Raw genomic sequence first — 13,372 nt, 5'->3', positions numbered from 1 at the left:
GAATACAAGCCCTTCGATATAAGGGACTGAAATATCTGGTCTATTTCTGTTATTTCTGCCTGTCTTTGAAGAGATGCTTTGAGTACAATCTCAGATGACAAAAAGTCAAAAGACTGGTATTCTAGGAGCCCCCCTGAGAAAGTGTGTGTCCTCTCTGGGGTAATATCACCCATCTAGGCTCTCGTGAAGGGTTTGCAAAGGAAATGGAATTGTTCTCAGGCCAATTCAGAGAGGTCTTTACCTTCTGAGAGCCAACCTGTTAGAACCATTCCAAGTAGCCAGAATCTATAATAATGTTGTTTCCAGAGAATGATAATACACTCCACGTTAGAGGAAATAAACAGAGTAGGATTGTCTTGATTTTCCAAGTATTTTGAGTACTTGACCTTGAGTATTGACCATTTGCTCAATATTTCAGTGTTCTATGAATTACATATTCTTAGTGTCCCAGGCCACTATTAGGTTCCTAGACAGCCAAATATTCAAGTTTAATATAGAGATTATTAGAAATACAGAAAAAATTATTTTATAATATATGAAAAAAACTACCATATTTACTAGTCCTAGAAAATCTTTTAGAGTTTGAACTAGTTACGCTACTTACCTTATACATAAAATCATACGACTTTCCTGGGTAAGAGCATTCAGTTTAGTCTTTTTCTTTTTCTTTCTTTTTTGAGACAGAGTTTTGCTGTTGTTACCCAGACTGGAATGCAATGGCACGATCTCGGCTCACTGCAACCTCCGCCTTCTGGGTTCAAGCAATTCTCCTGCCTCAGCCTCCTGAGTAGCTGGGACTACAGGCGCGCACCACCATGCCCAGCTAATTTTTGTATTTTTAGTAGAGACAGGGTTTCACCTTGTTGACCAGGATGGTCTCGATCTCTTGACCTGGTGATCCTCCCACCTCGGCCTCCCAAAGTGCTGGGATTATAGGCGTGAGCCACCGCGCCCGGCCAGTTTAGTCTTTTTCATTTGTTTGTTTCATCAATAAGGGCTTTGCCTTCTATTTCCTACACTGGAATTTACTATCATTTCATTCAATTTATATAGACAATAGTGGGACCTAAACATATTTTGATTTCTCACAGTTACAAATTTTATATAACTAGGTTGGAAATTCAGGTAGAAGGGGCTCCTCTCTACATAATCTCTGTAGTGTCACAGAAGCATCCAGAAGGTCTGTCTGCTTCCAGCCCTGCCATGTATTGATTATGCATCCAAGGACCTGCCACTAAATCTTTCTGGAAGTTAATTTCCTCATCTATAGTATGAGGAAAATAAATCCTGTGCTACCCACCTCACAAGACAGCAATGAGAATCAAGTAGGGTAAAACATACAAATACATTTTGGAAAAAAAAAAGAGAGAGATACCATTTCTGGAAACCTAGAACAACTTTAACAGTAATAACAATAACAAATCCTCGTTTTGTAACTACTTCTTATATTAGCAATCTTATGACTGCAATCAATAGAAATCAACTCAAACTAGCTTAAAAGGAGGCAAAAAGTGGAGAGAGGATTGCAGTATAGGGATTCAATAGCATCCTGGTGTCTGGAACTAGGAGCACATCAAGATCTCAGGAAAGAACTGGAACCAGTTACCTTTCCTCTCTTGTATTTGTTATCTGAAACGTTATTTCTAATATCTAAAGATATATTTATTCTGCTTATCCTTGAATAAAAATGTGGCTGCTTGCACATGCAGAGCATGTATTTTACAGATTCAGCCACTTCGAGACACAATCTCTATTTAATTTCCAAATACAAATTCCCTGGGATCTGGTTATATTTCAATTGTGTGCCCACCTTTAGTTATATATTGTGATGATGATCAAGAATAAGATGTTTAAAATGGCTGTTGGGTGAATACTGCTCTTCTCCAATGCATTAGAGACCTTTGATTTGTTTTATTTTTCCTCCAGAAAAAAAGGTTGTTGAATCCTTTAGGTATAAAATCCCTTAGGTACCCACTATTAAAAAATCCCTTAGGTATCCACTAATATAAGAATATATTAGGTATCCACTAATATAAAATCCCCTAGGTATCCACTGTTCCTTCTAACTTTCCAAAGCATTTTCACATGTGAATGAAATGAGAAAATGTATTATCTTAACAGATAGAAACAGAATTTCTCTGAGGGATGGAACTATTTTTGTTGAAAGGGGGAAAAAAAGATACTTCGGTAAGCCATTTGAAAGAGAAGAGAGACATCTGGAGGGCATAGGTGCCAGCTGAGTCCCAATAATAAAAGAGCTGCTTAGGGTGCTCCAGTTTAGGAAATGAAAGCCATTGGAATTTGCTCCTAAGAGGACTGGGGAAACAAAAGAAAGGAAGGAGGAGACCAGGAGGCATAGAGTCCAAGAAATGTGGCGCATCAAAGCGGCGTGGGGCAAGGAACTTGTAAAAATCTTCCAAGGGGTACAGTGGCCCCCATCCCTGCAGCTTTACAACCCCCAGCCTACACAAACTCTTTGAGAAGAAAAATATTCAAGATGGGATTTTTAGTTGTTTTTATGCAATTTAAATTATTTGTTCATTCTGTGGACGTTATCAGAAGTAAGAGAGACAGAGAGAGAGAGAGAGAGAGTGAGTGTGTGTGTGTGTCTAAATTAAGCATGTCTGGCCTGAACAGTGTGGAACAGAGAGAATGTGTGTTAAAGCAGAAGTGGAGGCAGAGCAAACACCACCCAAGATGTCAAGGGCAGGGAGGGAGCAGCTGCCTTTGGGTTATAAATGCATTATCTCCTATGCTCCCTCCAACAACTTGCCAAGTAATTAAAACAGATATCATTACTGTTTGACAGATAAGCAAACTGAAAACAATCATTTACACAATGTCTTACAGCAAATTGGTCTTGGAACAGAATGAAAATCTGTATGTCTTGTCACTGGACTCGTGTTAACTGCATTGAACTGCCTTCAAATGCTATGATAGAAACAGAACAATGGTAGCATACCTTAGTGGCAGGAATCAAGAAGACATTTCTTTAAATGAAATGCTTTCAATGCTTTTAGTGAATCCACCAAGATTACCTTTTAGTTATTCTTCCATTCATTTAATAGATATGTGTTGAATTCTTGCTCTCCAATTAGCATTATGATAGGTGATAGCCTTTTGCTTTTGAATAAGAATCATTTGACCAAAGTGAGTCTTATGAAAGAAAAAAGGAATGAGAGGACCATGAAATTCACAGCATCCTGAGTAGTTTTTAAAAACTTTTTTAAAATTTCTGGTTCTTTTTGAAATTGCAGTGACACAAAGTCTGATCTAGTTTCAGCACTAGAAGTAACTAATTTTGAATCCACAACTAACCATATTAATCCTCATCCACTGATAGTGTATAACTGAATGGTATAGCACTTTAGAAAACAGCTTGGTAGGCCTGGCACCACAGCTCACACCTGTAATCCCAGCACTTTGGGAGGCTGAGGTGGACGGATCACCTGAGGTCAGAAGTTTGACACCAAACTGGCCAACATGGCAAAACCCCATCACTACTAAAAGTACAAAACTTAGCTGGGTATGATGGTGGGTGCCTGTGATTTCAGCTACTCAGGAGGCTGAGGCAGGAGTATCGCTTGAACCTGGGAGGCGGAGGTTGCAGTGAGCTAAGATCAGCCACTGCACTTTACTCCAGTCTGGGTGAGAGAGTAAGACTCCATCTCAAAAAAAAGAAAAAAGAAAAAAAGAAAACAGCTTGATAGTTTCTCCAAAAGTTAAATACACAATTAACATATAACCCAGGAAAATCATTTTAAATACTCCTAAGATTAAGAAATGCCTGGAAAGTGCTTTGCCAGCCCAAACACTCTCCCTCATCCAAAAGTCCCCAAGGAGAAGGCTATGTTCTGAATGTCTGTGTCCCTGCAAACTTTGTATGTTTGACCTAATCCCCAATTAGTATTATGAGGGTAGGCCTTTGGGAGGGGATTAAGTGATGAACGCAGAGCCTCATTCATGGAGTAGTTCCTTACAAAAGAGGCCTGGGAAACCTGTTTGTCCCTTCCACCATGAGAGGACACACAGAAGCCATCATCTATGAGGAACAAGCCCTTGCCACATTTGCTGGCATCTTGATCTTATACTTTCAAGCCTCCAGAACTATAAGCAATAAATTTCTGTTGTATGTAAGTTTCTCAGTCTAAGGTATTTGTTATAGCAGCCAGAGTGGACTAACACAGAACTGTTTAGAAAAGGGGCGGGAGCACTTTGTGAATTAAAGCACCACTCTAGCAATAGCTGTGCAGCCTCAGATCTCCAAAGAAGCGCCTCGGTAAAAGAACAAGGTTGAATTTACAGCTGAAGTTTGAGAGCTAAGCAGCACTTTTTAATTAACACAAATTAAAAACTGGTGGGCCAGTATGCTCAGGCTTGCTTGTGGAAAAACAATGTTTAGCTCAGCCAGGTCCCAAACCCATTGACCCATCCAGGTGCATTGAAGGGAAAAGACAAGCTCCTGCAGAGGTTCTGTCTACACGATGGAGGCTGGAAACAGATATGCAAGCAAAGCATGGAGAGCAGAACATTGCTTTTAAGATAAAACACAGTGTTCTGAGGCTCATTCCATGTCTGAAACTTCTGCCTGTTGAGTTTTTAATGTATCTTCTTCAGTGTTAGAGTAACAGTGAGCTGGGAATAAAGCAGGTAAGGATAAGCCAGGCATGGGAGAGGTGACCAAAGATTTTCTTTCAATGCGTACACTTTCCCCAGTCACTTTTCTCAAAGATTTAGGATCTGATCTTGAGTACTTGGCTGACTGAGCCTCCATTTCGCATGATCTTGTAGTTGGGTATATGGAAGATCTGGATAATTTCATGTCCTAAAGCTCCTCCTGTGTATTTTTTCCCCCATTTAATGGCCCTGAATTCTTTTTTTTTTTTCTGAGATAGGGTCTCACTCTGTAAACGGAAGTGAAGTGCAGTGGTGCAATTACAGCTCACTGCAGCCTCGACCTCCCAGGCTCAAGCAGTCCTCCCACCTCAGCCTCCCAGGTAGCTGGGACCATAGGTGCATGCCACCATGCCGGGTTCATTTTTAACGTTTTTGTAGAGACAGGGTCTCACTATGTTGCCCAGGCTGGCCTTGAACTACTGGGCTAAAGGGATCCTCCTGCCTTGGCCTCACAAAGTGCTGGCACTACAGGTATGAGCCAATGCACCTGGCCCCTGAACTCTTATACAGAGATAATTTCTTAAAAACTGAAAACATATTTTATTCCTTTTGGCCCCTAATCCATATGTGGCCTAATAAACTACTGATATTCAACAAATGTTTGCTAAACCCTTTAATACCATTATTTGGAATAATATTGCCACTGATAGTAATTAGAACAGAAAAACACTGAGTGCTTCCCTGAATCCCTTTGGCCTGCCTCCTACTCCCAGTCCTCTATCAGCCCTTCTGCTGCAGTTCCTGCAGAGCTGAACAAGAGACACACATGTCAGCCTCACAGCTTAAACAAAGAGCTACAGTTAAAGAAAAACAGCTGAGCCAGCAGGAAGCATAAACAGAGGGGGAGGTGTCAAGATGGCTATTTTTAAAGCTGATGTAGTAAATAAACCCATAGGCCTTAATAAAGCCAGGTAGCTCTTTTCTTGAGAAGTTGGCCTATGCTCTAAACTTGTCCCAAGGTTTGCTTGATCCTCTTAGAACAGCATATTTGAAATTTGGTAAGGGCAAACAAACACTGGGGCAGGGGAAGACACGTTCTCATTCTTAGGTTTTTTTCTCACAAAGACAAATAGGAAGCTTGAGAACCACGAAAACACAAGGCAGATAAAGAATCCCAAAATATGTACAAAATGTTATTGTTGTCTATCAAGATACAGATGGATGCATCATGAATTTGATAGTGATTCCTCCCCTTTGGATCTTATCTGCATCTCTCCTGCTGGTCCTCAAAGTCCTGAATTGTCCCTGTCACCTTAATCTCTTTCTCTTTCCTATTTTGCTCTTACTCTTGGATCTGACAAAACAGAAAGAAAAATGCTGTATAACTATGAGCATATGATGTGCCTGGAACTGTGTTGTGAGTTATTTTAATCAACACAACACTTCTAATTTCTCCAGTGTTGAAGAGGAAACTGAGGCTTGCAAATTGCAATGCAGAATAAATTCCCACCACCTGAATTGCCTGCATAGCTCTATAGGATCTGGCTCCTGCTTACTTTTCGGCCCTAACATCCCTGGTCTCCTACTGTAACCGGGTTTTCTTGGGGTGTTGGTGAGGCACAGCTCCCCTGAGAGAATGCTGTGGGTTCTTGGTCTCCAGCCTCTTAAAGAATAAGTGATGGGACCACTGCAGGTACACTGTAGGCTCGTACAAGTAAATATCAGACCCAAGAAGTGTTGCAGAAAGATGATTTTATTTAGGTAGAGAAAAGAGAAGGAAAGGAGAAGAAGAGAAGGATTTCCACGAAGAGTGTGGAAGGGGATTCCAGAGGGGAAAATCCGGCCAGGTGTGTGGATACGGAATTTTATCCTGTGAGGAACCCCCACCTTCTCCAAGACCCTGGGCCAATGAAAGGAGTTACTCAGAACTTCCACTGGAGTGATTGACTTTTAGTTTCTTCCCGAGCCAGTGAAATTCAAACATAAACCATTAAATCTCCCGGAGGGAGAAAGATGGGAGAAGGGCATGGTGCTGGGAAATTCTTGCCCTTAAAACTACGCCCCCTTGTGGACCCAGAAAGAGAACACATTCCCTCACTACCTCTCTTGTCCCCACTTCAGTCAAACTAACCTTTGAGTTTCTTGATCATGTCAACTTCCATTCTACCCTAGGAGCCTTGCCCTTGCCCTCACCAATGAAAGACACTGGAATCCTCTTCCTCCAACCATGGTTCCTTCTAGTCATCTGGTTCTCTGCTCAAATGTGTCACCCCATTAGAGTAATCTTCATAAACATTCAGTTCAAAGTACCTAATTTTTCCTTCAGAGTGACTCCTTGTTGTGGCCATGGAGTGCACCATTCAGATGACCCTTCAAGGGAGCACAGTTGGCTGACAATCTCTAACTGCCCCATCTTTAAATCCACTGCAGTGTTCACACATAGGCCTGAGGCTCTCTCTTTCGAGACCTGAGCCTATAACAGAGAAGGGTAAGGGCACTAAAGCCAGCCCACTTTACCACTTCTGCCCAGTGCAGGACTCCTCTAATGAACAATATTTGCTCAGGACTGCGTTGTGGGGCAGAGATCTCATCGGTTGGCCAAGACTTTCTTCAACCTGCATAAGAACCTGTCCCAAATTCCCTCTTTCCTTATCTCCTTGTCCAGATGTCAGAGCTGCATCACATTCAAAGTGCTCCCCGGTTACTCCTGCTCCCACTCTCTCTTACCCTTCACAGGCACTTCTCCCAGTCTCTTGTTTGTCTAATTCTGTCTTGATGTCTGCTTCTCAGGAGACCTGAACTGGTGTACTCTCTTATAAAACAGTGTTTCATTACTTGCATAGCATTTATAGCTGTTTTTATTTTATCCAATTAAACTGATCCACTTACATATGTATTTAATGTCTCCCTCCTACTACTGCCACCATCTCCCCCTCAATGTAATCTGTCTTATTCATCACCTTATTCCCAGTGCTGAGAACAGTACCTGGCTTGTAATTGTTCTTCAGTTAATATTGTAGAATGAATGTATGAATACATTTAGAAGGCTAGATTTATATTCCAGATCCATCACCTCCTCTTTATTCAGTTACTGTGGGTTTTACTATTCTAATTTTTGGACATAAAACAGTAAGCAAGAAAGACAAAGTCTCTGCCATTTTGAATTTATATTCAAGGGAGGGAAGACAGGTAATAAACACATAATCATGAACATATATATGCTATGTGATAAGAGATATAAAGATATTATAGTGTGTAATAAGGGAATAAAAAATGGTTGTTGAGTAGTTAGGAAAGCTAACTCCCTGATAAGATGACATTTAAACAGAGATTTGAATGAAATAAGACAGTGAGTCAAGCAGATACCTGGCTCAAGAGTGTTCCAGGCCAGGGGAATATAAATGGAGGTATTTACGTTGGAGTGTGTTTGGAAAGTTCAAAGAACAGTCTGGAGGTCAGTGAGGCTGAACCACAGACAACAAGGTGAATGGCAGAAAACACTATGGGGAGGCACATGGTATGAAAGGTAAGTCCTTATATGCCATCATAAGGAAATTAGATGGGATTTTCCTCTAAGTGAGATAAAAAGTGAGTGGATAGTTTTCCCTGACATTTTAAAGGATGTATCAGGCTACTAGGTGGGGAACAGTAAGAGATAAAGGTAGAAGTAGAGGGAGCAGAAAGCAGGTTATTTAATATTTCATAAATATCTCTAGTGTCTGTCAGTAAATATGGTGATATTTGGTCAAATGCTGATTATACTTGAAGGCAAAGTTAGTAAGATTTCCTAACAGATTGAATAAATGAGGTTTGTGGGCAAGGAAATAATCTAGAATGACTATTTGGCCTGAGCAAACAGAAAGGTGGAGTTGTTGATTACTGTGTTTTCCTCTGGTTGAGCTCAGCGGAACTGGTATAGTCATGGATAGGCAGAGTAGATATAACTAGATGTGAGGTTTCTCCTGTTGAATACAATAGTAGGAGTGTTTTGAGGATATTGCAAAAGAATCATTATCCTTTTAGAAGATGGGATATAAGTTGCATAAGGAGAGACATTAGCACATGAAGGGCAAGATAGAAAGAGAAAAGGCATCTGGTCAGTAGATGGAAGGTCTCTGTGGGGCTGAAGAATGAAGGACAATGAAAGGGTCTGAAGTGGTGGTCAGAAAGTGGGGTGGCCCTATTTTTTCCTTTGCACCACAACTGTATTAGTCTGTTCTTATGCTGCTAATAAAGATACCCAAGACTGGGTAATTTTTAAAGAAAAAAGTCTTAATTGACTCACAGTTCAGGATGGCTATGGAGGCTTCAGAATCATGGCGGAAGGCAAAGGAGGAGCAAAGTCACATCTTACATGGCAGCAGGCAAGAAAGCTTATGCAGGAAAACTCCTACTTATAAAACCATTAGATGTCATCAGACATATTCACTACCATGAGAACAGTATAAGGAAATTTGACCCCATGATTCAATTATCTCCACCTGGTCCCACCCTTGACATGTGGGCATTATTACAATTCAACATGAGATTTGGATGGATACACAGCAAAACCATATCAATAGCAATCTCTTTTTCTCCCTTGAAAAATAAGAGGAGTGGTGAATGAAATGAAACAAATCCTATACCTACCTCTCCAACTACCATCCCATGTATCTACCCCTCTCCATGGTTAAGATTCTTGAAAAAGTCTTATTCAGCGTTTGCCTTCTCTGTGGTTCCTTCTTAATTTCCTACGGTAAGGCTCCCATTCACAACACAACAAGGTAAATTTTTGTTTGCTGCAGATTTCTTTCAACACCACCTTGAAGCTAGCTAAAAAAGTCATTCCTTTCGATAAATGACATCTCTTCAGTCATTTGTATCTTCTCATTCCTACATTAAATACCCCCAGTTTCTTCAATTATTCCTTATGACATCGTTTGGAGCTACTTTTAAATGTCAGGCTCTCAGCTGAATGTGTTCTAATTTATCTCTTAACGTATGTCTCTAACTCTCTTGATATATAATGTTCAGTATTATTCAGAAATAAGAAGAAATGAAGTACTAGTGGATGCTACACAGATGAACCCTGAAAACTTTATGCTAAGTAAAGAAGTCAGTCACAAAATACTATATTCTATATGATTCCTTTTATATAAAATGTCAGAATAGGCAAATCTAAAGAGACAGAAATTAGATTGGTGGTTGTCTAGGACTGGGGAAAGATAAATGATTGGGGATGATGGCTAAGGAACGTAGAGCTTCTTTTTGTGGTGATGAAAACATTCTACAATTAATTGTAGTAATGGTTGTACAAATCTGTGAATATTATAGTAAAAGCCACTGAAGTGCACACTTTCAATAGGCGAATTCTATGGTATATGACTTACATCCCAAAAAAGCTATTAAAAGCAAACATGATACTGAAAAGAAAACGCAGTACTTTCAAGCAGAGTGCTTTAACCTCTATCATTTCTATTTCACTCTGTATAAAACAGAAGTAAATAATATCTGCTTCACCTCCATGACGAGGTTGTTGAATCACATTTTGCGACCCAATAATTATGTAAGTCATTAGCTTGAGTGACTCTCGCCAGCTTGTATTTGGATTACTAACACAATTCACCGGCTGATAACCCATTTGTTTTACATGTAGAGGTAAGAAGGTTTTTTAATTTTTTTGTTTTTTAACATCTGTTACCCAACTCAGGAAAGAATGTAAGGAGCACTTAGTACCGACTGTATCAAGTCCAACTCTTCACCTTAGCATTTAAAGCTGTCTTCCAACTCTGTCCCATACATCTTATCAATCTTTACCCCAACTTTGACCCACACATCCTATCGTTCTTTACAGCCAAACTACTTTCAATGCTAAAACCATCGTTTTCTCTTTCATGTATCTTGCACATTAACTGTTTAGCTGGTTATTCCCCTCAAACAAAATATACCCTATTACGGCCTGAATGTTTGTGTGTCTCTAAAGCCCTAACCTCCTGAATGTTTGTGTGTCTCTAAAGACACACAAACTCCAAATAGGTATTTGGAGTTGGAACCTTTGGGAGGTTAGATTTGGATGAGGTCTTGAAAGTGGGTCCTTTAAGATGGGGCCTTTATAAGAAGACGAGGAGAAACCAGAATGCTTTTGAGCTCTCTCTCTCTCTCTCTGCCATGTGAGGACACAGCAAGAAGGAGGCCATCTGCAAGGCAGCAGGAGAACCCTCACTGGGGAACTGAATCAGCTGGCACCTTAATCTTAGGTTTACCAGCCTCCAGAACTGTGAAAAATATATTCCTATTGTTTCCGCCACTCAGTCTATGGTATTTTTAGGGCAGCCTGAACTGACTAATATATACTTCTTGAAACTCCCCACCAATATCCTGTTATCACTTGCTTCAAATGTTTCTTGAAAACATTCTTATCTTAAATGCTCTCCCCATACTGATCAGTTCATTACTCTTCATCCTCTTAGGAATTTGGCTACATATAAATCTAATTTGTTGGTCTTATTTGTTTCTGTATCAGATTTAACTCACCTATTCGACTAACTTCAAAGGACAGAAAATAATGTCACCTATTTGACAAACTTCTATTACACCTTCATTTCCCTTAAACACAAGTTTTATAGACATTTCTACCAAAATTCAGGCCCCACTGCTTCTTCTTTTGCTAACCTGTTTTTTTCATGCTCTGTCTGGTCCAAACTTAATAGGAAACACTCATCATAAAAAATAATCCAGAATGGCTTGTGTTGAAATTTGATTTCCTAAAGTTTAATTCCGGAGTTCTGATACACATTCGCATTTAGAGTGCCAAGAATTACAGTGTAGAAGGTGACTAAGTACATTTAAAGATTGTTCCTTTTTGTTGTTATATTACAAAAGGTTATAGTTGAGGCAGATCTTGAAATTGCATCTCATCAGCCCAGCAGGTGTGACTCTCTTAGGAGAACAGGAAAAGACTTGTCCCATAAGGAGGCAACTCACAGTCTCTGCTAGCTCACCAGCCTGGTCTAAGTGTCTTACTCAAAGCCATTCTGCCTGTATCATCAGTTCAGCCTCACCTTGGAAAACTCAAGCTCAGTTTTCCCATATGATTTTTAGAGACTAAGATTTCCAGATGAAAACCAGGGAGGCTTTCCCAATTTTTAATTCATCAAGAAAGATGTTTTTCCTTGCTACCAGCCCTATTTTCTAATCAGTTAACGCTTCCTGTGATGTCTGTAGAGGAAAGGTGTAGTGCAATTGACAGGAAGAGATGAGATCTTAAGCCTCTGCTCATTCATTCGGTGCTGAGTAGAATGCCTCCCGCAGGCCCCAAGAACTTATTTCCACAGACCAGTTAGAGCCAGAAGGATGGGGAGCTAGCACCATAGATCCACTCCTCATTTCATGGGCAAAGAAGCTAAGGCCTGTAAAAATGACTTGCCCTATGGTACAGGAGTTACAAATACAGTCATAAATATTGGCTCAAAATTTGGCATAGAATCTTATGTGCTGCTCTAGAGATCTGCTACGACGTGGATTGGCTTGTGTTGGGGTGTTTTATTGCTCTTGTCATTTAAAAATACTTTTTGATACTTAGTCTCCCATTTTTTCAGGTTCCGAGGAAATCCTTCAAAATGGGTTCTTGCGGAAAAACGTGAGAATGGGAGGAAGGAGGGAGGGCTAGAAGGAAAGAAAGAGAAGCAAAAGCTAGGAAGAAAGTTGACCTTGGTGCCCTTTCCCAATCCCCTCCCCCTACTTTTCTGTTCTCCACTGTGCCCATCTCTGGTTTCACCAAGCTCCATTCCCTCCCCAGCTCTCTGTTTCCCACGGCCCTGAACATCAGCCTACAGGGGTTTGCATTCTGAAAACCCTTGCATGGCTGCCGGCGCTGGGCGTGCTCAAACGCCCAGGACTAGCTTTTTTCGGCAACTTCGGCAGCTCTCCCACCCCCACCCAAAGGGGCAGGTACGCACAGCTCCCTCGGTGTGAGTAAACGGAAAGAAATTAGCCCACTCCCGCCCAGGGCAGGAGGCCACAGCCCCGCCGGGCAGTGCCGTGCTCCGGGGAGGCTGCCAGGGGGCGCCGGCCCCTCGGGGGTGGCGCGGCGCCGGGGTCCAGGGCCAGGAGGGCGCGCGCACCCCTCCGAGGGGGCGCTGTCCCAGGGCACGTGCGCGGGCGCGCGCCCTGGGAGTGGTCGCGGGGTGGCGGGAGGGGCGGGCAGGGGCGGGGCCGCGGCGGCGCGCGGAGGCCGAGCTCGGCTGGGCTTGGCGAGGCTGCGGCGCGGCCACCGGCTGGAGGGCAGCAGCTGCTGTACCCAGAGCTTCAAAACCCCAAATCCGGGACTTGGGGGCGCTGAAACGGGCCTGAAGCGCAGCCCAGCGGTGAGGAACAGCCGCCCATAACTGTCTGTCCCTCCGCGGACGGCGTCGCCCTCGACTACGCTTAGGAAGTGGTGGGGGTGGCTTGGCCCCCGTCGGGAGGCGTTCGAACGCCCGCTCTGAGAAAGAAAGGATTCCCCTGTGCTTGGAGCCCGCACCGGGCGCAGAGGGAGCGGCGACAGGCTCTCGCTCTCGGCACCATGGGCTGCACGCTGAGCGCCGAGGACAAGGCGGCGGTGGAGCGGAGTAAGATGATCGACCGCAACCTCCGCGAGGACGGAGAGAAGGCTGCGCGCGAGGTCAAGCTGCTGCTGCTCGGTAAGGGCGGCCGGGTCGGGGGCCCGGGGGTTGGCGGGGGACCCGGCGCGGCGCTCCGCGGTGACCGCTGAGCGGCCCTCAGCGTTTGGAAACCC

The 13,372-nt window shown here is 42.6% G+C and overlaps 1 protein-coding gene across 1 annotated transcript in view; it reads left to right on the top strand.

Annotated features, from left to right (window-relative positions):
• The first annotated feature begins 12,850 nt into the window (after positions 1-12,850).
• The window catches only part of GNAI1 (G protein subunit alpha i1), an 85,630-nt gene continuing 85,108 nt past the window's right edge, over positions 12,851-13,372 (top strand). Inside the window, exon 1 of the mRNA XM_002751661.6 lies at positions 12,851-13,277. Coding sequence (XP_002751707.1) covers positions 13,160-13,277 — 118 coding nt within the window. The 5' untranslated portion in view covers positions 12,851-13,159. The remainder of the gene's footprint in view (positions 13,278-13,372) is intronic.

The sequence above is a fragment of the Callithrix jacchus genome, chromosome 11, assembly GCF_049354715.1.
Source record: "Callithrix jacchus isolate 240 chromosome 11, calJac240_pri, whole genome shotgun sequence".
NCBI lineage: Eukaryota > Metazoa > Chordata > Mammalia > Primates > Cebidae > Callithrix > Callithrix jacchus.
The sequence above is the reverse complement of the archived record's forward strand: the minus strand, read 5'-3'. Positions and strand labels throughout refer to the sequence as shown.